The sequence below is a fragment of the Arvicola amphibius genome, chromosome 14, assembly GCF_903992535.2.
Source record: "Arvicola amphibius chromosome 14, mArvAmp1.2, whole genome shotgun sequence".
Classification (NCBI taxonomy): domain Eukaryota; kingdom Metazoa; phylum Chordata; class Mammalia; order Rodentia; family Cricetidae; genus Arvicola; species Arvicola amphibius.
Window position 1 is genome coordinate 63052561 of NC_052060.1, and position 27649 is coordinate 63080209.

The following is a 27649-nucleotide window of genomic DNA, read 5'->3' on the forward strand; positions in this document are numbered from 1 at the left end:
TTAGTTCATTTTATTCTACCCAGCTCTGAGTTTGATATATTTATGTAGTTCTATAAGAAGTTTGAATTTCTCAAAGGAAGATAAGAGAAAGAATCACTGGAGACTGGCGATGCTTTGGGAAGGTGTGGATGGCAGTAATGGGAACAATTGAACCTTAAAAAAATTCCTGGGAGGAGGGAGGGCCTTGGACTTCCCACAGGGCTGGGTAACCTGCCCTCTCTTAGAACCAGAGGGCAAGAGGATGGGTGGGGGAGTGGGAGGGAAGTGGGAGGAGGAAAGGAAGTGGAAATTGTGATTGGTATTATTTATAAAGTAATAAAAAAATTATCAGGGAAAAAATGTCCTTCCAAAATGTCAACATACAAAAGCAGTAGTTCTCAGGAGTAGCCATGTAGACACCATGAAAGGTACATTTTATTCTTGGAGAAAATGCTAATATATATATTTTTTAATACATGGAAAAAATTGAAGCTCTTAGTTTTCATAGAAACTTCAACAGATTTTCACACCTGTATTATTTTCACTTGGTTAGAGCTCCCCTCTGAGACTTGTTGATGGTGGCCTAAAGGAACAAGTAGGCCGGATACAGGTAGTTCCAAAGTATCTGATGGCAATGGGAGGACAAGACTTTAAGATCAAGAAATGTTTTGCTTTTCATAAACAAACTGAAAAGATTATTAAATCATGAAAAAGAAGACACTTCATATTTTAGAATTAAAAATATGCTGAGACTCTTTTGCTATTTTTCTATGGTTTTCCCAGCTTCTTCAACAAACCTCCACATTCTTTTCCTAATAAAGTTTTATAAAAGAACAAAAGTAAGAATCATGTGACTGTCTGACCAGGAGCAGGTACTTGCTTTTCTGTAATTGTTGCCTTTTGGGTGACCATGTAAAATAATTTAGATGTATTGATTCATTCAATGATCATTATAACCCACAATGACAATATTGCTACTTTCTTGAATATTCAGTTCAGTATCAGAACTATTTAAGATTTTTTTCTAACTTCATTGTTAGTGTTTATGTCTTTTAAAATTGACCTTTTGCTTTGTTCAGAAGTTAACAATTTCAGAAAACCAGAGGACTAAGAAAATTAAAGATTTTTTACAAATTTTCCACCAGTATAATTGCTATCTGGAATGACTTATTTTTTCACCTTTTTTTTTTAAAAAGACGGGGTTTCTCTGTGTAACAATTCTGGCTATTCTGGAAGTCACTTTGTAGACCAGACTGACCTTGAACTCACAGAGATCTACCTGCCTCTGCGTTCCTAGTGCTGGAACTAAAGTTGTGCCACTATTACCTGGGTTTAGGCTGTTTTCTAATATAATTTTCCACCACGGAAGTGTTCAATCAATAGTATATACCAAGAAGTACATTGCTGTATGTACACATTAGACTTTGTATTTTTTAAACGTAAGTATTTATTGATTCTATGAGAATTTCACATCATGCACCCCAATCCTGTTCTCCTCCCAACCCCCCCCCATAACCACCCCTCACACCTGCTGTATACCTCCCAAAAGAACTCTCTCCAAGTTAATTAAAAACAAAAACCAAACCAAACACATTGCTCCCCCATTTTTTCCAACACCTCTTCTTTCATTCTGGTGGTATCTGGAGCTGCTGTATGTCACACAGTATATACCCTTTAGTCCAACCAGCCTCACCCCAAAATGTTCATTGTATGAGTCAAGGTGTGGTTCAAGGCCTCTGGCATACCATCATCACTGGACCCTCACTGAAACTCCCTTCAGATGTCTTGCTGTTGCCCTGAGTAATGGAGATCCTGTGACTATAGTTCCACAGGACCAGTCGAAGGAACTCTTTTGAAGCTATCCTTTATTGAATCTTAAGCCATGTTCTTAATTTGGGATGCTGCTTTTCTCCCACTGTCCCTTCCATTTCTTTCTTTTTTTTTCTTTTTTGTTTTTCCATTTTCCTTCCATTTCTACGAAACAGAGGGGCAAGGGTGAGGTTCCAAACAAAAGAAATATGACATGGAAGCTCTATCTCCTTTTTTGGCTCATGTCCCTTTCTCAAGTTAAGCATTTTGATTGCTGAGTACCAAAATGACTTAGTCTAAACAAATGACTCTAGTACCTGACACTTAACAATCCTCATACCAGCACTGTGATTGTGACTGTGCTTATAAGCCATGCTGGGTAGGGGTAAGCCTGACAAACACACATGCCTCCTTGGTGACATGACCTCATGAAGCTAAGGGATATGAGCATTACAGAAAACTTGGGAAATGAGTACTGAAGAGTATCCTTTGTCTTTAGACTGTACAACAGATATTGAATGTGGATATTTCAGGAGATGATAGCAGCATGTGGCCCAGAAAAAGGAAATTTAAGGCCTCTGCAAACATCCCTTCAGCACACAGATAGGCTGTATTTCTCACACCTACTTTTTTTCTGTTGTCACTCATTCCCCCACACTGAGCTGAGCCCTTCCATCTCCATGCCCATTTAAATCCTTTCAAGTTTCTGCTGCTTTTTCTCCTTCCTGTTGTATGCTTTTAATATTCTCAGAAAAAGGAATGATCTTTTCCTTTTTAAAAAAAATTTTAAGCTGGTTCATGCAAATTATAGGACTTTCTTAAACGTCCAGCTAATTCTCTTGAATAGCTGAGGGGCTTTATCCACAAATGCATATGTCTAATAAAGCAGAGGGACTTAAAAAGGAAGATCAAGCCTACTATATTAGTTTTGGCGAAGCATTAAAATTTTTCTTTAGAAAAAAGGCAATTGATCTGAAATTGGTTGGCTCAGTGTTTTTCAAGTTCTACGTTAATAAAGTCAATCTAATGAATTGTACTGTAAATTCTTCCTTTGCCTTTCCTTTTCTTGAAAGAAGCAGTCATGAAGCAACATGTAATTTAGTTAACATGATATCAACTTTCAGTCTCTCTTTACTTAACATGTTTGCCTTCAGGTTATCACAACTAAGAAGTGGCTCCAACTTTGTTAAATCTAGCCTTCTCTCAAAGCAAGCATGCATTTTTGAGGTCCAGTTTCTTTTAATCTGCTTCTCAACATGTTTTATGTTGTCCTTTAGGCTCTAACTTGCCCTGAGTAGAATGCCTCTAATGGGAAAGACACACCCCCACATTCCTTTCTTTGCTCTGTTCTCTTAAGCTGATTCTGTCCTATGTGAATCAGGTTCCTGCTTTAGCTTTGCAATCCTGGCCTAAGCAGTTAGAGATAAAATTCTTGAGCAGTCTATGAACAAACTACTAAAACTTACAGAACATGTCTCTACTTAGAAAAGATCAGATTCTTCATATTGTTGGAGGACAGGGATGGCAGCTACAGAAAATTGTGAGACCTGAGATATCTTTATTTGTTTCAACCTCTGGCTGCATAGAACCTTCAGGTTCATAAGAGCCTATTATGTATAACAGGTCTGTTGAGACCCTGGCACCACTCTTTGTACATGCTCAGGCAAAGCAGAGTTTCTCTCTAAAAGACATGGTATTTCTGTGTAATAGCTGATGAAAATAAAGCAAAAAAAGAGATAATTTGTTGATTTTTTTAAATGAGTGAGCACGATTGTCTTTAAATTAGCATTTGTTCCCCTTGTTCTTTTCTCATTTCTCCTTTCTTTTTTCTTTTCACAGACACCCAAAAATCTCTTCATTACTTTCTTCTCTTACTCCACTCACTCAAGAAAATGAATTTTATGAGAATGATGAATATGTTCAAGATTCTGATAAAAACCAGGATTAGCATATCTATGAGACAGTAGCTACTTATCCCCACTCTTTCTAAGTAAGCCATTAATTCCTCACTAGTGAGAGTTTTTAAAATTTGGTTGATTACTTGGGTATTGAATGATTCTTGAGAAATGGAATGGTGACTAGAGATTTTTCATATGATATTTTTTGTTTACTGAAAACCTGATTGCTGTGGAATATTACTTTATGCAAAGATGTGTTGCATTTGTTTATGTTGTGAAATATTTTAACTATATGAAGGTGAGTTAAATTTGTTTATGTTGAATTTCTTAAACTAGGCAAAGATGTGTTACTTTTTTGTGTGGTTTTTAATTATGTAAAGATGTGTTGTTGTTTCAGCTTGCCTGTCTAAAGCACCTGATTGGTCTAATAAAAAGCTGAATGGCTAACAGCTAGGCAGTAGTAGTAGTAGGCAGAGAGAATAAGTAAGAGGAAAGAAGAGAAGAAGAAAGGAGAGAAAAAGGGAGAAAGAGTGGGAGATGCCCTGGGCTTTGCCAGTCAGTCAGACACAGAGTAGGATATACAGAATGAAAGGTTAAAAAGTCTTGGGTTAAATCATACATGAAGAGAAAAAGGTTAATATAAATTATAAGGGCTAGTGAGATACGGATAAGCTAAGGCTGAACATTCATAATAAATAATAAGTTTCCATGTCCTGATTTGGGAGCTGGTTGGTGGCCCAAATGAGAGCCTGCTATACTGGGTAGTAAAAGCCTTTATCTCAGCACTCAAGAAGCTAACGCAGAAGGATCACTGTTACTTGGGGAGTGACTTCAAGGCTAGCTTTAGCAATTTATGAGATGCTGTCTCAAGTGAAAAGAGAGCCAGGTGTGGTGGTACACGCCTTTAATCCCAGCACTTAGGGAGGCAAAGGCAGGTGCATCTCTGTGAGCTTCAGGCCAGCTTATTCTCCAGAGTGAGTTCCAAGATAGCTGAGACATCCTGTCTCAAAAAACAAAACAAACAAAAAAGTTAAAAGAGGACAGGAATTATAGATAGGTTAAACTTAGAACAGTTGTCTATTATATATAAGAAATTAAAACAAAATTCAGTAATACTCCTGTTCAAAGTTTTTCAAGTTCTAGGATTTTATTGTAGCAACCAGTGGTAGTGATCTGGTTTATCTGTTATCAGACTTCCTCTGAAACGTAGGCAAAACTTTAATATGTTGTAAGTCTCAGTTTCTTTGTCTAAAGAATGTATAGGCAGAACATGGAATTTAAGTGAGTATAACTTACACATTTGTTCCATGTGTGCCTTCTCATAGGCATTACAGGAATCACTTTCTGAGAACCTCACATTTCTGCATTAGAAGTTACCACTAAGTACATGCTTAGCAACACATGTATATATGTGTGTTCATCTGTGCTTTCGCTTCTCAATGGGTTAGGTACTACTGAAAACTCAACAATACTGCTTTGTGACTTTCTTATTGGCATAGGCTGTGCTAACCAATAGCTCAAGAAGTATATCATCCACATATTTGGTAATCACAGCAGTTCATTTATCTTTGGGCTTAGTTTTTATTAATAGTTTTCTCAAGATTTAATTTGAATCTTAAATATTTTCCTTTTAATATTCTGGTTTGGGGTTGGGGAGATAGCTCAGACAAGGCTCTGAGTTAAATCATTGACACTGCCCTCAAAATCTAAAAGCATGGCTGTTCATAGCATAGGTAACACTAGGTAACAAATTTTAAAGAAATTTTAATTACATGTTCTATCTCTTGTTACAATACACGCCTTAGCTGCTCTTTTGTTTTACAATATAAAACTGGAGTCATTATCCATATGACATTTTCCTCTTCCAAATGCATAATATATGATAGATATTTTTGAATATCAGATTTGAGGAAAAATGATGATCTTTTACTAATTCATATCACCTATCGGAGTATTAACTAGAACTATAGAGCTGTATTGTCAACATTTTTTGTGGCAGTAGAGGCATGTGAATGCTGTGTCAGCACTCTACCAGCGTACTCCTCTGTTACCATCTGAGCTCTAAAATAAGAATAGTTTAATTATAATATAGTATGCAAGAAACTATGCAAAACTATAAATCCTATATTGATGTGCAGTTTTATCATAGTCAAGCACAATATGAGTACCAGGAATATGGTTGAAGAATTGCATAGGCAAATGCCTTGTACTTTGGACTTACTGCAAGGATATTAAAAATGTTCATTAAGGTCTACCATAAATTTTGAAGTGTATTCCAGGCTGTACTTTCATGTTTAAATGAAACTAAGACTATTATTTTTCTCTTGAACATGTTAACAAAGTTTATGCATATCCTCATGGTATGTATGCTTGGTTGGATATGAATAAACTTGTACCATTTTTGGAGTTGAAAGGGGACCTCTCTTATATTGTGGAAATCAAGGCCCAGAGGAGACCAAGGGACAGCATATAGTTTGATCTAAGCTTCCCAGTCACTGTTCATGGTCATTCCCTCTTGTTTATGTGGTTTTGGCTTTTATTGTGCATAAACATAGATAATTGGCTGTGATTGCTTGCCCATACTTCACAATTAAATATAAAAGGAATATGCTCTAGTGCATATATTTCCAAAGTTTTAATAATCAAATAGAGATGCTGAGTGATAGTGGAAAACTTGTGATTTATTGTGTTTACAAAGGGAATATATTTCTTCTGCTTCACTGGGACTGTTTGGAGGGACTTATTTTAGATGAGTTTCTTCTTCTTCATGAGGACTGTTCTGAAAGGACTCATTTTAGAGCCCCACAGTTTGACTACAAACTTTTAAAAATGGGAATTCATTTTTCTACTTTTCTAAACATTTTGCCTACATATAGTTGTTTTTTGAGACTGAAAGATTAGATTTAAATAGGAGTTTAAATTTTAAACTTATTTATTTATCATGTTAGAGATAGAATCTATTTTCTAGGAATGCTAAGCAAGGATTTCACCAGTAAATTATAACCATGAAGGTGTGGATTCAAATCCTGGCTCTACCATGTACTTGTTATGCAACCTTGAATAATTACTTAACCCAAGTCTGAGTATTCTTCAAAGACAGTTAAGTATGACTCTCCCGGCTTATCTCATAAGATCAAATAAGATGTTAAAAGACTTCAGTATAGGGTCTGTCAAATACTGAATCTTTAAAATTAAACAATGATTATTTTGTTTTTAGGGTCCTGGGGAAGCTGTTCTAAAGATCCTTAAGATGTGGATTATATTAAATTGTTGGTTTGAGTTAAAATCTTGTGAAAGGAAATAAGTTTTCTGTCTCCTATTTAAAATTTTAATTCGGAACATAACACTCTTAAAGGAATTAAAAATAATAAAAATAGAAAAAGGAAATTGTTCTGAAATTCATCTTTTTAATGCAACAATTTTGTTTAAATTTTACTTTTTTTCACTTCTGGTGCCTAAAATTCAAAGTCTCACTAAGTAGAGACACTCAACAGAGGCTTTCTGTTGTCTTTCTGCCAGCTGCACATTTACTTTAGAAATTTAGCAATTCCTACTCTCTCCTTCAAACTCTGTTCTACTACTTAACTCAAGATTGCTATTGAGCTATTGAACCATGGGAAATTCATTTTCAAAATCTGCTTAATTGCTGTGAGACTTTAATTTGTTCTGGATGATGGTGCTAATGTCTGGGAACTGGGACTGAAGCCCTCCGAAGTTGTTAATTTAATCAACCGCTGTGCCCTTGCCTAATGAAGGGGCACCAGATCCTCCTTACAAAGAGGCTGGGTCCCTCCTGACCACCTCGTTCATGATGAATAACAGAGGCCCCACAGTCAGGTTGGGCACTTGGGGCAAATTATCAGAATGTCAGTCCCCATTATCTGAAATCCTGGGCTGAGAATCCCCAAATAATTATTGAGTAGATTTTATATAGGAATTTAGTGTTTTCAAAGCAGGGATTCTTGTGTACTTGTGTTCACACCTGATAATCTGAAAAATTCATGAATCATTAAGGTTCTTTGCAGCTGGTCTATAATGTGTAAGATCATAAACATCACCTCAGACTGCAGAGATGCCTGTTAACCACTCAAGTTTTCCATGGCAAGAAGGGTGAATGCTTGCTCTGGCCTCATGATAAATTAGCTTGTTTATTCCTCTTCTGCTTATTTCTATCCTGCTGTTGGTTAGTGTAATGAAGCAGAAGCCTATTGTGTATGTTCATTGGGTAGCAATCCTCTGGCACCAAAAAGGGTAATTGAGTAGAAAGGCGGATGCTGTTGGTGCATGGGAGAAGCTAACACCACATGAGGTCACCAGGCTTCCAGCTTTAACCAATGTGGACACAATGCAATTGAGATTCTGAAAAGGGTTTGTTTATAGTGTGAGAGTAAGGGTCAGTAGTTAATTTGAAATGCTGTAGGTGTGTTTTCCTTGAACCAAGAAGGTATAGAGCATGTGTCATCGAAGATTGTAAATATCCTCAAGGGGCGGAGAATAGACTTGGGGGAGGAATTTAAGACAAAAGCATACTTAAAAATTCTAGTATACTTATTATGTACCTATCCATGTTTTCTTAAAAGTTTTACTTTCTTGAAAATAAGTTCACTGTAGAAAAAAATACTATAAATCTGTGGTTTAGAGGCACAGTTCTACCAAGAAACAACCATTTTTAAAAGCAGGAGTTTCTCAAATGCAAAGGTATTGGAGTCATGTAAAATATTGTTAATATTACTCTAACGAATGCTCACATTCAGAAGTGTCTTCTAAGATTTATAACTGTCCTGGCTTTAATGTGATAATATGGAAACCATTATCCCTGTATTTGTTTCTAGTTTAGGATTTTTTGCCCTATTGAGGTGTCTTTTCTTGGCATATATGTCCTTTAAATTTTTCTTTGGTATTAATTTCATTATTTAATTACCTGTTTTAATTATAGAATTATGTTTTATAATTACTCTTCAGATAATTTAAAGACAGTGAGAACCTCCCCCTAGATTATAGGGAAATGTTGTAAGCAAACATTTTGTTTTCAGAAATAACAATAGAAAAAAAATGGAGGTAATGCAGACACCAAAGGTTTGTTGTGACCTTTATCATGCTTTGTGGAGTGTATGTTAAGTCTAGGACATGCATTTGATATTCCTGATACCTTACATTGGTAGACAGCTTTTATCCTTCTTCAAAGTGCTTTTGTAGAAATCACCTCATTTGATCTTGACAAAATTCCAAGATAGGCCAGTTCGCCAAGGATCTTCACAATTAAAGTCATGGAAACTGAGAAAAGAATTATGTTTATGGTGAGTTTTGTTTGGGAAAGCACTAGATTTGTGGTGATTAAAACTCGAAAATTGGGAATCTTATTTGCTACATGGTAACATGTGTTAGAAGAGTAAAAAGGCATTGTTGTATTTTTTAACATAGAATTATTTGTTGTAAAAATTGCCATATATGACTTCTGAGCCATCTTCTAGGAGAAGTAAATTCTTCTATAGTTTTTTTCTTATTTTATCTTTTTCCATACAACTCATAGTTGCTTCAGTGAAAGAATTGTTGGATGTCTCTTTAAGTATTGTTTTGATAAGTTGTAATCTGTTCAGGTCATTGGTGTTTTTTCTGTTTCCCCAAGCAGAATCTAGTTTTTTAGATACTTTGGTAAATTTTAAAGGAGGAGCTAGAAAATGCTCTCAAGAAAAGGGAAAAGCCAATTGACTAGGTTTTTCTGAAGTTTGGTCACTTACAGTATTGACTCTTCTGTGACATGCATTTTTCTTAGCTATACTATGCCAATAGATGGTTGTTTGGGTGTTACTATCATGTGTCACAGAACATCACAATTGAATTATTCAGTGTTTTTTGATTTGAGTTTTCAATATTTTTAGACTAGAAACTATTATAAAATATTTCTAAAACTTTTATATTTAAACTCTTATCTACATCTTTATTATAATTTATTAGCAATTTCAAGTCTGTGGATTTACCTTTAAAGATTGATGATCAGTGACAATCACCATATAACCAACTAGTTAAATCTAGGAGTGCACAACTCCATGCTTGTTGTCTAGAATTGGGCATTTCTTATTTTTTTAAAGTTTTTGTTAATGTGCTGAGTATATCTTCCTCTTTTTAAAAAATAATTCTCTAGTTAAATTTGATGGTTAAATATGAAGGTTTTGTTCATTTTTAAGTCTTTTTACTTATTTTGTTTTTGAGGGGTAGCTTAGTTAAGCTTCAACTCTACTTGACAACACAGTTAGTTGGCAGAGACTCTCAGTTGAGAAGTTACTAGGATCAGATTAGCCTGTGGATCTGTCTGTGAGAGAGGTCACTTGATTGTTAATTGATAAAGAAGGCCAAGTCTACTGTAGGCAGCACCATTCCCTGAGCAGATATAGGCTATATAAGAAAGCTAACTAAGCATAGGTCTATAATTGAGCCAGTAAGCAGCATTATTCCATGATTTCTGCTTGACTGATTTCCTTCTATGACAGACTGTAACCTATAAACTGAATTAAACCCTTTCTTTCCTCATTTGCCTTTGATCAGAGTGTTTTATCATAGAAACTAGAACACTGGAGGTGGTTCCATCCCTGTGCTCAATCCGTTTTCATAGCAGGACTCTGAATTCATTTTTGGCACTTTCCTTACCCACTCATTCCATATGGCTTCAGCTATTATTTACTTTTGGTTTTAGTGATAGATATGTAGCCAAGTCTAGCTACCATGAAAGCATGGCTTAAATTTACCTGATCAAGTGAATTCTAAGACCTTGGTGGAACCCACCAAGAAGAGACATCTTTTTTCTCTTTTTTCTTTGTTGGAGTCTAATTAAATACAAGGTAGAATTTAATTATGGAAAGAAATGAAATCTCTTCACATATCTTAATTTCTCAAAACAACCATTTAAAGATCACTCAGTGTGAACCTTACTAAATGAGAGATAGGTTTTTTTTCTTTAATGTAGGCTGCCTCAGATTGGAATCTTTATTTTCTGGGGGCATAGCTCTGCACCAGTATGCTCAGCTGATTTATATATATTTTTTTGCCCAACCATCTTTGAATAGTTTATCTCTCAGAGTTGAAAGATTATTGTACTTATTAATAAGTTTTAAAATTAAGATCAGTGGAAACCATTGCTACGTTGCAAACATTTCATTTGGTTGGAATGGAGCTCCTGTAATAATGTGTTAGGTACAATACTTTTTTAAAGAAATCTTTTATTTAATTTTTTAAATTTTAGATACCAATAACAGTTCCCCCTCCCTCCTCTCTCCCCACCTTTCTCCCACAAAACCCCCCACATGCTTATTACAAAGGGTAAGACTTCCCATGGGGAGTCTCCAAAGTCTGTCATATCACTTCAAGGCAGGACCAAGGCCCTCCCCCGTTTCTAGGCTGAGCAAGGTATCTCTCCATGAGCAATGGGCTCCAAACAGCTACTTTTGTTGTTTTATTGCTCCAGTTAAAACTTCCAGCGCTATATTGAATAGATATAGACAGTGGACAGCCATGTCTTGTTCCAGATATTAATGGAATCACTTTGAGTGTCTCTCAGTTTATTTTGATATTGGCTGTCAGCTTGCTGTGTATTGCCTTTACTATGTTTACACATGTTCCTTGTATCCCTAATCTCTCAAAAACCTTAATTATGAAGAAGTGTTGGATTTGTCCAAGGCTTATTCAATATCTAATATGATGGTCATGTCTTTTTTTTCCAGTTTGTTTATATGGTGTATTACATTGACAGATTTTTGAATATTGAACCATTCCTGTATCTCTGGGATGAAGCCTACTTGATCATGATTTTTTTAATGTATTCTTAGATTCGGTTTGCCAATATTTTATTGAGTATTTTTGCATCAATGTTCATAAGGGAGATTGGTCTATAATTTTCTTTCTTAGTTGAATTTTTGTGTGGTTTAGGTACCAGGGTTACTGTAACTTCATAAAAAGTTCCTTCTGTTTCTATTATGTGGAACAATTTAAGAAGTATTGGTAATTTGAAATTCTGGCAGAATTCTGTGCTGAAACTCTCTGGCCCTGTTTTTGTTGTTGTTGTTTGTTTGCTTGTTTGTTTTGTCTTGGTTGGGAAACTTTTAATGACTGGTTCTATTTCTATAGGGGTTATAGGTTTATTTAAGCTGTTTATTTGGTCTTGATTTAATTTTGGCTAGTTGTACTTATACAGAAAATTGTCCATTTCTTTTAGGTTTTCCAATTTTGTGGAGTACAGATTTTTGAAGTATGATGTAAAGATTCTGTGGATTTCTTCAGTATCTGTTGTTATTTTCCACTTTTCCTTTCTGATTTTGTTAATTTGGATATTCTGTCTCTCCCTTTTGATTAGTTTGGATATGGGTTTTTCTATCTTATTGATTTTTCTCAAAGAACCAACTCTTCATTTCACTGATTCTTTGTATTGTTCTCTTTGTTTCTATTTTTATTGATTTCAGCACTCGGTTTGATTATTTCCTTTCATCAGCTTCTTCAAGGTGAGTTTGCTTCTTTTTGTTCTAGAATTGCCAGGTGTGCTGTTAAGTTGCTAGTGAGGGATTTCCGCAAATTCTTTATGTGGTCACTTAGTGTTACGAACTTTCCTCGTAGCACTGCTCTCATACTGTCCCATAAGTTTGGATATGTTATGCCTTTATTTTCATTGAATTGTAGGAAATCTTTAATTTCTTTCTTGACACAGTGGTAATTCAGTTGAGCATTTTTCAGTTTTCGTGAGATTGTAGGCTTCCTATATTTTGTGTTGTTGTTGAAATCTAACGTTAAGCCATGGTGATCAGATAAGATACTGAGGGTTGTTTCAATTATTTTGTATCCATTTTTTTGCTTTGTTATTGAGTATGTGGTCATTAGAGAAGGTTACATGAGGTGCTGAGAAGTAGATTTTTTTGTGTTTAGGTGAATGTTCTGTATATGTCTGTTAAGTCCATTTGAGTCATAACATCTGTTAGTTCCCTTATTTCTCTCTTAAGTTTCTGCCTGGCACACCTGTCCAGTGGTAAGAACAGAGTGTTGAAGTCTTCCACTTTTAGTGTGTGGGGTCTGATGTGTGCTTTAAGCTTTAGCAATATTTCTCTTACGAATGTGGGTACTTTTGTATTTGGGACATAAATGTTCAGAATTGAGACTTCATCTTAATGGATTTTTCCTTTGACGAATATGAAATGTCCTTCTCCATATCTTTTGATTAATTTTAGTTTGATGTTTGTTTTTAGATATTAGGATAACTACACCAGCATGTTTCTACACCCATTTGATGGAAAAATCTTTTCCCAATCCTTTAGTCTGAGATAATTTTTGTCCTTGTAGTTGAAGTACTTACAAAAATTTTAAATGCTATTTGAAATTGTCTGTGTGCATGCTTGTGTGTGTATATCTCTGTGTCTGTGCTTGTATTTAGGTATTTGTTCAATAACAAATTGCTTGTGTAGGTCATTAGTGATAAATCATAGAATTTTGCTAAGCTTCTGACTTTGAAACAAAGCTCATGCTAGTACATGTTCTTATTTGCATGCAAGTGAAAGATAGATGGCCACATTGTATCCACCTGAAATGAGCTTTTTGGAGGCAGAATATAATTTTTAATGATTGTACAATATAGAACAGTATCTCTAGAGATGGTTGTGCAATTTCATTAGTGATTCTGGAAGATTTTTTAAGATGTGATAGAGACTATGAGGCAGAATAAACAGCAAATCAGCACATGACTACAGTTCTCTACCTCACTTAGATCTGGCTACAGAAGAGTATGAATACTTAGACCTTGTCTTTTAGCAGCTTCAATTTGATTAGAAAGACAGGACACATAAAGCAAGTTGGTGTTAAGGGCTAAGTTAGTTGCAACAGACCAAAAAACAAAACAAAACAAAACAAAAACCTCTAAGCATATTTTAGACAAATACAAATGAAAAGATATCACTGAATAGCTGGAGTCTAACATAGATTGTCAAAAATTGGGTGATTATTTGAAATACAATTTGATATGCATAATTGAAGACAAGATTTATATCATTCATGTTCTAAATTAATAATGAGCTAAATAGAAAAAGCTTTTTGTCTAGTATGAAGAAGTCTGGTTTGAGTATCATTTGCCACTCTAGACATCCAGTCTTTCATGCTTCTTCCTGTCCTTGCTTGGAAACATTATTTTGGCCATTAAATCAAGGGCATGCTTTCCTCAATGCCAAATATGTTGGTCTTTCCACCCACCCATTTCCCACTCGTTTTTAATTAAAGACAGTAGGGTAAATCTTGAGTCTTTTGCTTACCTATGGATCAGACATTTATTTTGATTTACTTAGTATTTTATGTGTATGGTTGTTTGAATTGCTTATATGTCTGTGTATCATGTGCATGTCTGATATCTATGGAGGCCAGAAGAGGGGCATGGATTCCCTAAAAGTGGCATTATGGACACTTGTGAGCTGCTATGTGAGTTCTGTGACTAGAACCATAGTCTTTGGAAAGACCAATTCTTAATTTAAGTGTTCTTAAATTCTGATCATAGGTCTGTTTTAGATAATAATAAAGGCTTATTTCCACTTCACAAAATTCTGGAAAACAGTCATAGAACAGGATATTGCGCTTTTCTGTGATGCTAAGGAAAGAATGACCTTGGCTTTAGAAGTAGTAAGCCTATCGCACACAATGAATCAACTAAACGTCAACTGTGAGACTTTACCTAGTAACCTATTGCAAAAGAAGACAGCATTTGAAGCATCTGATTTTAACAATGATATGATAAACTCACAGATATGGTAAACTATTTTAGGTAAATAGAAAAGTTAAGATAATTATAAAAATATTGTTAGCACTACACAGAAAAATATTATTATAATCAGACAATATTATTTTAGCACCATTTATACTCTAGGAAGTGTGCTAAGTGTTTTATATTGAGCTGTTTATTATTTGGAACTAGGTTTTGTGACTGACTTAGTTTTACATTTTAAGTTCTAGAAAAACTGAAGAATCCTTAAGGTACTGATTTGGACTTCCTTAACTTGTTCATTGCATTTGTTTTAAAAAATTCTTCCAGCCAAGAGTGGTGGCACATGCTTTTAATCCCAACACTGGGGTGGTGGTGTGGGAAAGGCACAATGAGGGAGATCTCTGAATTCCAGGATGGCCTGGTTTACAGAGCCAGTTCTAGCACATCCACACAGAAAATCCCTGTTTCTCAAAACACCCAAACAGCAACTACTACTACTACTTCTAAAAGAAACAGTGTTTGGAGGGCAAAAGCTGGAGGTGGCTGCAAATTGACCAGAAAGTTGACAAGTCCCCATAAGAACTGGCATTGTGTTAGCTATTGTGGGCAAATCGATTCAGCTTAGGGCTCTGTCTGTATTTCCCTTTGTGAATTCTTCTACCGAATGTCCCATCATCCTTTGTTAAGATGAGGTTCTGCTAATTCTGTCTGTTTTTACCATGTAAATGTTTTTAGGACTCTCCACAGACTGGCTTGATTGTTTGTGTGGGCTGTGAACAGATTGTGTGGGTGATGAGACAAGTAGGAAAGGACTCAGTAATCAGAGAGGAGCCAGGGAGCAGTGAGCTCTTTCTCTGTCTCAGAATGGACAAAGGGAGCTTTGTTAATCATGTTTCTTTTGTAATCAGAATGGAGAGGCACTTTTAAAAACTACTGCTGTTTGGTTCAATTTCATCTGAGTTAAGCCAACTATACAATAGCTAATCAAGTAGTTAAAAATTTCCCAGAGCTAGTCAGGCAGAATCAGGTTCTACTGATAAAGTAGGTAACTAATAGCAATGGTTGGTTCTGTCCAAGGTTTTCATAGTGGCCAGCTAATACTTAGATGGTAAAATTGGATGGGTAGGGAAAATAGATAAATTTGGGATTTTTGATGAATTTACAAGACTTGAATCCTTTGTACTAAGTCTCTAAAATAAGTATTGAATAGAGATTCAAATCATCTCATTTCCTGGATAAATTTGGAAAACTTGCTTTATCCTTTGGTAGTTCCTTTCTTGTAATTCAAAGATAGTGATCTTTAATGCTCACTCAACTGGTGTTCTGAAAGATATTAAGACTGTAAATACTCTGAGTGCCCTAACGATGAAGAAATAGGAGAAATTCTCTTAGTATTATTCATATTCAGTAGGGAAAGGTGAATCTGTATAGTTTTATTGTTGGTTTTAAGGGAAACTTGTTATTCTTTCAATATATATCTTTTTACAAGGAGGTTATATGCCCTCCTACAAGTTAATTCTCTCTCTCTCTCTCTCCTTCTTTCTTTTTTTTTCTTTGAGATGGTTAAAGCTCACCTGAAGATGAGAGTGCAAAGCTAAGCCACTAGAGAGGCCAGGGAGTGGAGGCATACACCTTTAATCCCAGGACACAGGAGACAGGTAGATGGATCTGCCTGAGTCCAAGGCTATACTGGGCTTCACAAGATCAATCCAGAAACAGATCAAGGTGGTGGTGGCTCATACCTTTAATCCCAGTTTTTGGGGAGTCACACACCTTTAACCCCAGCACTAGGGGGGTGGAGACAGGAGCAATATGGCTGTGTGGAGAGAGAAGTATAATGGGGAAGAGACAGGAACTCACTAAGGTCTGCAGTCTGAGGTTTGGTGGAGACAGAAGAAGATGTCTGGGAGATGCAGTTTGAGTACAGAATTGCCTGTGCGGTCTGGGCATTGGAGAGGCAAAAGAACTCTCTAGTGTCTGGACACTCTGTTTCTCTGATCTTCAGCATTAACCCCAATTTCTGTCTCTGGTTTTTATTATTAATACCAGTTAGAATTTGTGCTATACTGGCAGTCCTGGAACTGGGTCTGTTGAATAGGCTGGTCTCAAACTCACAGAGATCTGCCTACTTCTGACTCATGAGTGCTGAAATTAAAGGTGTGTACCACCACTGTGTGAATCTACAAGTCAATTTTCTAGGACTTATGAGGATAACTTTGGAATTTACAGTGTGGATGGTTTTGTAAGAAAGAACTTTGAATTTATCTCTGCTCTAACCATCTGAACTATCAGTCTAGTTGTGAGATGTTGTATAATGAGTTGTTGGTATTGAAGACATAAGTAATGATGAAAGAGGACAACAGTAGTGTACTAAAAAGGGTCTGCCAATTTATTGTTATTTAGCTATTCCCCACTTATCTATCTTGAAAAATTAAAGATAATTTTCAAGCCTAATAACAAAGTGGCCATAAATCTTAAGCCTCTGAGTATCTTATATTTGGAAAGCAGTGAGAAGAGCTTTATTTTTACTTAAAAGCCCTGACTGTCCTTTCCCTTGATTATACATTCAGAACAGATGGGAATGATTTCCCACAAATTTCTTCACATGTTTGGTCTTTTATCATCTAACGTACTTTCCTCCTAGGCTGAAATCTTCCTTTCCTTTTACATTAACAATTGCTGGTATTTTCTTCTCAGTGTAAAGCTCTAGCCTTACTTTCAATTTACCTTTTTCAGCAAGAAATCCATATTTCAACAGAGATTTTTATTTGGGGGAGAGTCTAGAATTTATCTATTCTTGTCGCACCCATCCTAAGGTCTTCCTACAGTGACCTTCCATTCCAATGATCTCTTGCTCTTTAATCTACTTAATTTTTCCATCCCGTTTAAATACTGCTGCTGTGAGATAATGCTCTTGTAAAGTGTAAAGATTTAAGATTCGTCTTAGTTTAATAAAACGCTGTTTGGCCAGTTTCCAGGCAGTAAATATAGGTGGGGCAACCAGACCAGAAGAATTCTGGAAAGAGGAAAGGCAAAGTCAGTCATCAGTCAGACACAGAGGAAGCAAGATGAGAATGCCTCACTGAGAAAAGATCCCAAGTCATGTGGCTAAACTTAAATAAGAATTATGGGTTAATTTAAGTTGTAAGAGGTAGTTAATAATAAGCCTAAGCTAATAGGCCAAGCAGTCTAAAATTAATATAAGCCTCTGTGTGTTTATTTGGGATTGAATGGCTGAGGGATCAGGCAGGACAGAAACTTCCATCTACACACTGCTATGGATGAACATTCTTTCTTACCATTCAGTGGAAAGTACTTCCTATGGCCACATTTAATTTCTATTTGGAATAATCTAGAACATGTGTTTCCTGTTTACTTCATAGTAGTATTTCACATAATTGAAGATGACTATTGCCTTCCTTTGACTTTTGTTCTCTGCATAAGCTACACCTTGTCTAGGTTAGTTAGACCCCTAGCCATACTCACTATGGCTTTTCCAGTCAAGGTTAAATGTACTTTCACTACCATGGTAACCAATGACTGCTTGTTGTTTTTACGTAGAGAAACCCACATTTTTCCTGTTTTCAGTATAAAATCCATAATTAAAAAGCCACTATATGACCATCATTATAGCAAAGCTGTGAATGGTGGTCAGCTCCATACTGGGAATATAACTTCATACAAGCTGGACACTGACCTCACCATTTTAACTAAGTTACTTATGGCACATGCATTTCTCATACATCTTTTTGTTCCCTTTTCTCATTAAGAGAGTTAGTGGGCTCACATGGATTTGAGTTCATCCCCAGTATAGCTACATACTTACTGACTGATACTGACTGTGACATAGGATAAGTAGTTTTAAGATCCTCATTTTACCCATGTCTGAATAGGGAGTTTTATTTACTACTTACATCTCTGTAAGAATGAAAACAGTTCCTGTTAAATTCCTAGAATCTGTGTCAATTAAGAAATTACGTATAAATGGGTAGCTATTGCTGTCCTTTATAATTTGTAAATGACAGCCTGATTCAGCCAGACTGATGTATGAAAAAACTAGAAGGGTGTGGATTTCTGGGGACTTGGAATCATAGTTAATTCATGATAAGAAATGTTGTTGTGGAAAGACTATGAAGTATACATTTTTCTTTTTTTAATTAATTATTACTTTTTAAGGTTTATTTATTTTGTGCTGTGAGTGTTTTGCTTGCATGTAATTGTACCACAGGCCTGCCTGGTTCCTGTGGAAGTCAGAGGAAGATACTGGATTCCCTGGAACTGGCATTATAAGCCACCATGTTGGTGCTGTGATCTGAAGCCAGGACCTCGGTAAGAGCAACAGGTGGTAACAACACTGAGGCACCTCCCCAGCCCTCAATTTCCCCTTTTTAATTTTTTAATTGAGCTATACATTCTAAATTTCCCTTTTAAGATTGGATAATTGAGTGAAGCAAGACTTCTCAAACAGGATTAAGGTGGAAATCCTTAGTCAGAAAAGCTAAGAGAGTCAGAGCCAGAACAGAACTGGGTGAGAAGGTCAGACTTTGAACAGAATGTTAAAATGAATCTATTACAGTGATAATTCCACCATCAGAGGTGTCTAACCCCAAAGTTCTAAGATATTAACTCTTCCAGTGCTTTTATGTGCTAATTAAATAAATTATGCCTAGAGTTTGCATACTTCTTTTTATACCTTTTTTTAATTGCCCTGGACACAACTATTCTAGTTTCCATGTAGCTTTTTTACCTAAATAAAATAAAACAATCCACAACCAAATGTGATTTTTATAGAATCCAGTAAGTTATTCCTTGATTTTCAATATCAATACACAATGGAGAGGACATTAAAATTTGTAGCAATGCTTATACACATTTTCCTTTTTGTTACAGGACTTGTTGGTCTGAACCTCTGTTCCATAATCTTCCTATCATATGGCTCTTTGAATAAACTCTTTTCATAGCCTTTGTCAATTTTTTCTATCTGTCTCTTTCTTTGGTTGTATCTCATAAGAACCCAAAGACTCCATCAGGTAGGGCTGTTTATAGGATGTCAAGAAAATGGGTGATATTTTCTATTTGTGTTCTTTATTTTTGTTTATGTGTATCTGTTGTATGTATCTGTTTGTGGGTGTACTTCTGTATGCATGCATGTTTGGAGGTCATAAGTTAGCTTCAGATCCTTCCACTTTTACTCCTATCTTAGATTTTGAGACAGGGATCTGGAGCTTACTCTTTTGGCTAAAGTGGGTCACTGTGGGTCTCTGGGATTCTCTTATTTTTTCCTCCCTTAGTGCTGGGATTATAGGCACATGCTATCATGTACAGCTTTTATGTGAGTGCTGGGGGTTCTGAACTCGGGTCCTATGCTTGTATAGCACTTTATCAACTGAGCCACACCCCCAGATACATGTATTATACTTTTAAGAATGTGTATAAAATATGTCATAAAATCTTCAAGCCTACTACCATTAGTTATATGTGCCTAAGGCTGAGATGTGGACAGTTTGCCTTATTTTGTGTCTCAATTATCTTGTGTTCATGCAGGCCCAAGAGCAGTTATTGAATCAGTTAAAAAGTCCTCCCTTTGGAAAAATTGTGCTATTAAACACGCTACTGTAATATTAATTTTGGCCACAAACATTGACAGCACTATTTTAAAAATACCCCCCTCTTTTTTTTTTTTTTACCATTTTACCATTCTCATTTCTTTTGATATGTAAATAAAATTTCTTCTAGTAGACTGAGATAATACTTTAAAATTTCATTTCAATCCTCAAAATTTAGTATTCATGCTATAAACTTACTGATACAGACTTGTAAGATCCATATTAAGTATTTGTAAGAAAGGAGCCTAGGTTGGGCTTATGTGTATTATTATGTCCTGGACAGTGTGAAAGACAATTATGGTATCTTCCAGACTTTCTCTTTGTGTTAGTCTTCACTGTACATTAATACAAGAAGGCCACACACCTAATTTATTATGGCATTTTTGCAATGATGCCTGCAAAATGTTTGATAAAAGTTTGTTGGTAAATCAAATATAACAATGTCAATCAGTTCATTGTAACATAAGGACTCCATAAAGACCTGCACTTCAGTTCAAGTTTGAAGGACTTAAATATTTAAGCCTTCATGAATACTAAAAAGAAGGAAGATGCAGCCACATGTTTAGAAATTTATAATTTCCTAGTGTTTAGATGTGTGCATATTCAATAGAATGTTGTAATGAAAATAGACCAGATAACACTGACACCAGAAGAAGCAATGTTTACTATTACTAAAAGGAAATTGGAGGAATCCTTAGATGTTGGCTCATAGCATTTAACCAATTAGGCAAAGGAAGTAACACTTGAGTTAGAACCTAGAAGCTATGTATTAAAATATTTAACATTTGCATAGTGACTGAAACACAATAATTCCAAAAACTATACATTACCCTTAAATTTTACCTTTTTCCTTAAGTATAATAATTCACAAATTATAAGGACTTACCTTTTCATTGAACAACTAGGGAAATGGTTATTGTGGAAATTTGTGAAATCTAGATAGGTAATTAACAGGTCTTGCTTTGTGATTATCCTCAGCTATATTTTGTTTATTTGATTACACTTGTTTATTGAAACTTGTCAGAAAATGGAGAGAAATCAATACCTCACAATAAATTCTGCATTCCTTCACATGTCTCGAGCATATACACATAGGAGAATTTATCATCTTGGTATGACCAAATGAAACCTTTGTTTTAGTTTTGGCTCTCTTAATTATCCTTTTTTTTTCTCTGAATTTATTGTGAATGGAGAACTTACCCTTTCCTGAGCCAAACTGTGCTATCATATGCTTATCTGAATTATCAGTAAGTTCAATAAAGAACTTTGAACTTTGAAGGTGCTTTGAAGGCAACCTGTCTCTATATTCTTGTCTAAAAAGTCTTCAAATATATTCTTCTAGAAACACTGTATTGCTTACCCAGAGTCATGTCTGTTCTAGTTTGCCATCCCAAAAGAATCCAATAAATTTGGGAGAATTAAGTTTAGATGATTCTAATGTATTTTTAGGAGCTGCATATTATGTTTTTTCTTCATGGAACTCTTTAAATAAACATGAAAGTGATTTGCAATTCATATCTTAGTTATTGTTTATCTGTATTAGTGCTAATGATACAGATAAAATCAGAACATCTATGCTATATAGATGCTAGATAATAAGTTATAAATAACCAACATCAGAAGATTGTACTTTACAGTAGCTTCTCTTATGTTTCTCTTATGAGATTAGTTAGTTTTGGGGTTTTCTAACTCTAAAATTCTGATATAATGTGTACTGTGGCTTGCTTGTTCAAAAAGTAGAATCAGTTATTTACTTTTTATTGCCCCTCATACCCACAGCCTGCCAAAACAGTTTTGAGGACTTCCAAGGTACCTGTGAGAGATTCCCATGCTCATGCTAGGTTTTGTGATCATGACTCAAGGTATTACACTGTGACTCTGACTTTTTTCATAGAGGTGATTTTGACTATGTTCTACTTAACCTTTTGGCTAACAAGTTATACATTTTGAGGTGCTGCAGAAGCATGGAAATGTACCTCAAATTTTGGTTTGGAGAGCAATGAGCATTAATAGATGAGTTATTTGGTCTTCTGTGGAGGCCTTTTGTGCTCATTTCATGTGAGTTTAATTTTTGCTGTTTTAAGTATCATAGAGTGATGTAATAACAGACTTTTTCAGAAATATAGCTTAGAGTTAGTGATTTTATGTACTTATGTCAGACTTTGCGACTCAGTTTTTCTTTGTTGGTAGAAACTAAAGGTGAGTATCAATTGTTTTTTAATCCAAATTTAGGTCATTATGTTACTTTTCTAATTAACATGTCTAATAACTGACAAACTTTATGTGCTGAACGTCTTGCAGAGCCTTTTATGCATGTTGTATTATTTTTTCAAAAAACCTGGCACCAGTCTTTAACCTAAAGTAATTTCATGTTTACAATAATTTTTTTTTTTTTTTTTTTTTTTGGTTTTTCAAGACAGGGTTTCTCTGCAGCTTTAGAGCCTGTCCTGGAGCTAGCTCTTGTAGACCAGGCTGGCCTTGAACTCACAGAGATCCGCCTGTCTTTGCCTCCCGAGTGCTGGGATTAAAGGCGTGCACCACCACCGCCCGGCTGTTTACAATAATATTTCACATACTATGTGAGAGTTTGACTCAGTGTCCCAAAGCACTTTGATTGCTTTATTTCTCTCAATTTAGAGGATCTAAACTGAGCAAGTAATGCAAACCAAGTGTAACTGCTTATTTGCATGTGGATTCTATAAAGTAATTCTATTCTTCTGTCTTTGGTATAGTTGAGAATACAGACCAACCATTTAAATACTCATCTGCATAATATGTAAACATTTAAATTTAAATATTTTTAAATTTTGTAGAACCAGAATGAAATATATAACTACTGCAATTTCTAAAACTATCCTGTTAAACTGTCTATGCCATTTATTCATAACTTTATGCCACAGTAAACATTTTTTAAGTGTTTGCTTCAGAAAGTTACTTTGCATTAAACTTTGATGTTCGTGGATTGTGTGTTGCTGTTGCCATGTGGTTGTATGTCTATAGGTTACCATGAGATGTGTATATCTGTGTGCTGCAATGTAAGGGGCATAGTTTACTGTTTGAGTACATTTGTATGTTAACATGGGTTGTTTGTGCTAACCTGTGTGGTGCATGTGCATCTGTTGCCATACACATATACTCATTAGCTACCTTTCTATTTGTTGTGATAACATCCTGACAAAAGCAAGAAAGAGCTTATTTTGGGTTACAGTTTTAGTACAGTCCATGATAGTGTCAGGAATTTGAAGTATTAGTTTACATTGTATCCACAGTCAGGAAGCAGAGAAAGATGATGAACTCTGGTGTTAGGATTGCTCTTTCCTTTTTCTGGGGAAAATGATGTCACCTACATCTAGAGTGGGTTTTTTTTATTTTAACTAACCTAATTGAGATAATCCCTCACAGACATGAAGGTGTTTCTCTACATCCTAAGGTGAAGGAGATATTGAGCCTCTTACTTTCATAATTCACATGAAAGCTTTAGGAACTGGCATTATCCACTTATTGCTTCTGTTATCTATTTTAAATCAGTCTGTTTGTTACACCTTTAATATGAACTGATATTTCTAGTACCCTAAAATTATTTTGTAGAACAAGATAGAGAAAAATAAAGTAAAATGATGACATCCTAGGTAAACTTGGGGGTGATGTTTAACCCCCAAGACAGGATTTCTTTGTGGCTGTCCTGGAACTTGTTCTTTAGACCAGGCTGACCTCAAACCCACAGGCCTTCCTCTGCTTCCTGAGAGCTTGGACTAAAGGTATACACCACTACTGGACAGCAGTTATTTATATTTTTAAAGCCATAGAGACAGTGAGTATAAGTTTTTTTAACTGAGAGTATTCAAAAGTTAACCTCCTTTTAGAGACATAGAAGAAAGTATTTGTGTATCATTGTTTTTTTGTTATTTTTATTGCTAAATTCTCTTGGAAAAATAAAATATTTCTGAAGTTGTTGACTATTTCACTCAGAATCATTATGCTTTTCAAGTTTCAAAGTTCTGTTAATTAATATCTATAAGCACAAATACAAACTAATTTGTTCTCCATATTCCTTCCACACAGCCCAAGCACGTTAATCTTCAAATATCATTTTTTGTTGCAAATCAGGCATTCCTAACCTAAATTAGGGGAAGGTTATTATGACCTGATCACTGAGAGTTCAAAGGCTCCTCCAAATCCCATTCAGACCACCCTCTGGAATGCCCTTATGCTCCCAGCATAGCTGCCTTTAAGTAGGTACAGATGTGGGGAGGAAAGGAGGAAGAGAGGGAGAAAGGGGGAAGGAGACACATTTGGAGCTTCTTCAAGTCCATTACCAGAATCTCTTAAAAATATGAGTATTCCTGGGAATTTTATTTTAAGGGTGATACACTGTGTTAATTAAAAAAAGAAAATGAAAACCAGATTGGTCGCTCCACAGTCTCCTACATAAGCTACTGAAAATACAGTCTCTGTACTGTCTAGTGTTCAGTGCTCTCTTGTTCCATGTGGAATGTGGTTTTGGAGCTCAACTGAGAAACTCAGCTACTTCCAAAAAGAATAAAATAAATGGCAAAAGGTTAGGTACATTTTGGAAGAAGAGAGGTTTTAAAATGTATTTCTGCAAGAAATAGTCATTTGAACTATGTTATTTAAAGTGGAATTTATGACTTTTGCCTTACTATTTAGTTTCCAACCACATTAAAAAGGATCAAATTAAATGTTTCACTTAGTCTTTCTAACATCAGGAAGCTGTTTAACTGACCAAAATTATCAATGTTTGACTCATTTCTAATAATATGCTAGACAAGATGGTGTTAGATAAATTAGGTATACAAGTATTTATGGCTGTATGGTTTTGAGTTTTGAGGAAAAAAATCTCTCATAGCATGAATCCATAGAAATACCATGTTGATGTAATAAATACCCAACACCCAAGGACTTTCAGTTATACTTCTTAAGTGCAAAAGTTCCTAGCATTTTTACTTGTTATTGGTTAGTCTTTCTGAAAACCTATTTGTTACTAATATAGACATTAAGATATTAATACATTGACCATTAATACAGATATTAATATATTAAATATTAAATAAAGAATAATGTTTTGATGCTTTTTAAAGCAGTAGTTACTATTCTTCAGGAGAATTTTAGGTATATGTTTTAAAATTCAAATTATATTTTGCAATTTAACTATTATAGTCATATTAATCATTTTGAAACAGAACAGTGATTCCTTATTATATATTTCAAATATTATTTGATATTTGATAAACATGGGTATTATTTTAGTTTGTTTTAGAATTATCAGTCTTTGAATATCCATCTTCAGACAGGTACCAAGCTAAGTGGAGTTTTGAGGTCAGCATAGTTCCTTTTTACATCAAAGGTAGTGGTTTGGAACAATAGAACTAAGAGAAACCTTAGAAGATAGCCAACTTGTCTCTTAGATGAGGGTCCTGAGGCTAGCACAGATGTAACTAACTTGTCAACCAGGTCTAAGACCTGGCATCTAAATTCAGAGACTTATCTCTACAATTGTCCTTACTCAGTACCCCAGCTCTTGGGTCACATTGGAATTTTGTGACAAAGATTTGAATGGAGGCTGCTATTTAAGTAGATTGCTTACAAGTGCGTACTATAATTAACTGGAAATACAATGGGGAGAAGGCTTGTGGAAATACTTTTGTGACCTTCTGCAGATGACAGGAGGGTCCTCACTTGGATTTCGAGGATGACAGAGAGCAATTGCTCCCCAGCTGTAGATGGCGATGTACAACTAACTGGAAGGCACAACAGAAAAGAGCATTAGCTAGAAGTGGTTAATAAGATGGATTCCTTTCTAAAACAGGAAAATTTTCTCTTTTCAGCTCCAGCACCCACAACAGCAGTGCCCTACATGTCAATAAAATGTGTGGATGTCCGCAAGAACCACCATCAGACAAGATGGCTGGTGCCTTGGGGACCCAACAAGTGTGAAAAGATCCGCGACATTGAGGAAGCAATTCCGAGGGAAATTGAAGCCAATGACATTGTGTTTTCTGTACATATTCCCCTCCCTTCTATGGAGATGAGCCCATGGTTCCAGTTTATGCTGTTTATCATGCAGCTAGACATTGCTTTCAAGTTGAACAACCAAATCAGTAAGTACCCTAACTGCTTTGGTCACCTGTGGGAATTTCCTTCCTAGGAGTGTGAACACATCCAGAGACAGCTTCCATTAGCATTCTTGCTCATGCTGATTTTCTTTTATATTTTTCTTTTTAAGTGTTAGCAATAGAGCCCTGGGCCTCATGCATACTGGACACATGGTCTTAAGTGAACCATATCTTAAGTCCCATCTCCTCTTGTTTTACCATTCTCGTTTTTTCACATAGAGTAAAGGCTTCTTATTGAAAACCTAGTCATTCTTCAAGAAATTCCAGTTGTTACATGGCCTTAGTGCCTTCCCAGATGTTTTCTCATTTCTTTCATAAATTAGTTGGCTAAGCAATGTCTACTTTGACAACGTAGCACAACTGAATTATTTTTTATATGTTTCCTTGGTAGATCAACTCCCTGTTTGTGATTGTGTTTATATTTTTTATGCTGTAATTTTGTGTGTAGGAAGCTATGAATGAAAATGTCTCTTGGATCAGATCATTCTCCTACAAAAAAAGGATACCAAGCAACCAATGGAGGCCACTTTTCTACTCCAAGACAGTACTTTAGTTATTCAAAGAAACATTTTAATAACCTGTGACACTAATTCTGGTAACAACTACTTAAATATTGCTTGCATAGTTAAATTATGGCTGAGATGTTTACAACTGACTGAAAGGTGAAGTATTGCTAGGAATAACAACTTGTTGCCATAGCAATTATTGTTTGGTGCAATACTTAGGTTTTTAAAGCTTGTATCTGTTTATTAGTATGTGAGAAAAACTAGATCATTTTGATACTCTGACTTTTGTGTTGTGTAAAATGCCTGGCCAATAATTGATTTCATTTTTAGCATTAAAGTTATTTAATAAAATAATCACAGCTTCTGGTAAGTTTATGTGAAAGTTTGGAAGTTGACAATCAATTTTTAAATTTTATTCCATTAAATTTATAAAAGATTGTTAAGTAAATGCATGAATACAATTGCCTCAGCTTGTATAGCATTACCTTCATGTATAAGATCTCAGGGCTGATCACTTTGTATTGGATAACCAATTGAAGGGATTACTCCTGGGGAAGATCATTTCTCCCAGTCTCAGCATTCCCCAATTACCTATAGTTCTTTGTCTAGCATTGAGACCCTATGACGTTCTCCTTTTCTATGTTACTGTGTTCATTGTTGCCCTTATTGTTCAGATTTCATTTAGGCAGTCATGTTGGTGTTCATGGGTATAGCCTCTTTGATTACTAGGAGATACAATTTCACAGAAAAATCCTATTCCTCTGAGTCTTTCAATCTTTCTATTTCATCTTCTGCAATTATGTTGTAGATATATCAATCAGGACTGGAACCATATGATCTATTGCAATCTACATTTTGATCAGTCGTGGTTTTTTTGTAATATTCTCAATCTGTTGCAATGAAAAGTTTCTGTGATGAAGGGTGTCATGGTTTGAATAGGTGTGGCCCCCATAGACTCACGTTTTTGAATGCTTGGCCTGTAGGAAATGATATTACT

At 35.4% G+C, this 27649-nt stretch overlaps 1 protein-coding gene across 2 annotated transcripts in view; it reads left to right on the plus strand.

Moving 5' to 3' along the window:
- Positions 1-27649, plus strand: part of Wls (Wnt ligand secretion mediator) — a 92068-nt gene that overhangs the window by 6448 nt on the left and 57971 nt on the right. The window contains exons 1-2 of one of the 2 annotated variants that reach the window (XM_038311738.2): positions 18651-18735; positions 25859-26131. In XM_038311738.2, coding sequence (XP_038167666.1) covers positions 25888-26131 — 244 coding nt within the window. In that variant the 5' untranslated portion in view covers positions 18651-18735; positions 25859-25887. Of the gene's footprint in view, positions 1-18650; positions 18736-25858; positions 26132-27649 lie in introns of those variants that run through there. The other variant, XM_038311737.2, reaches the window with a different exon arrangement.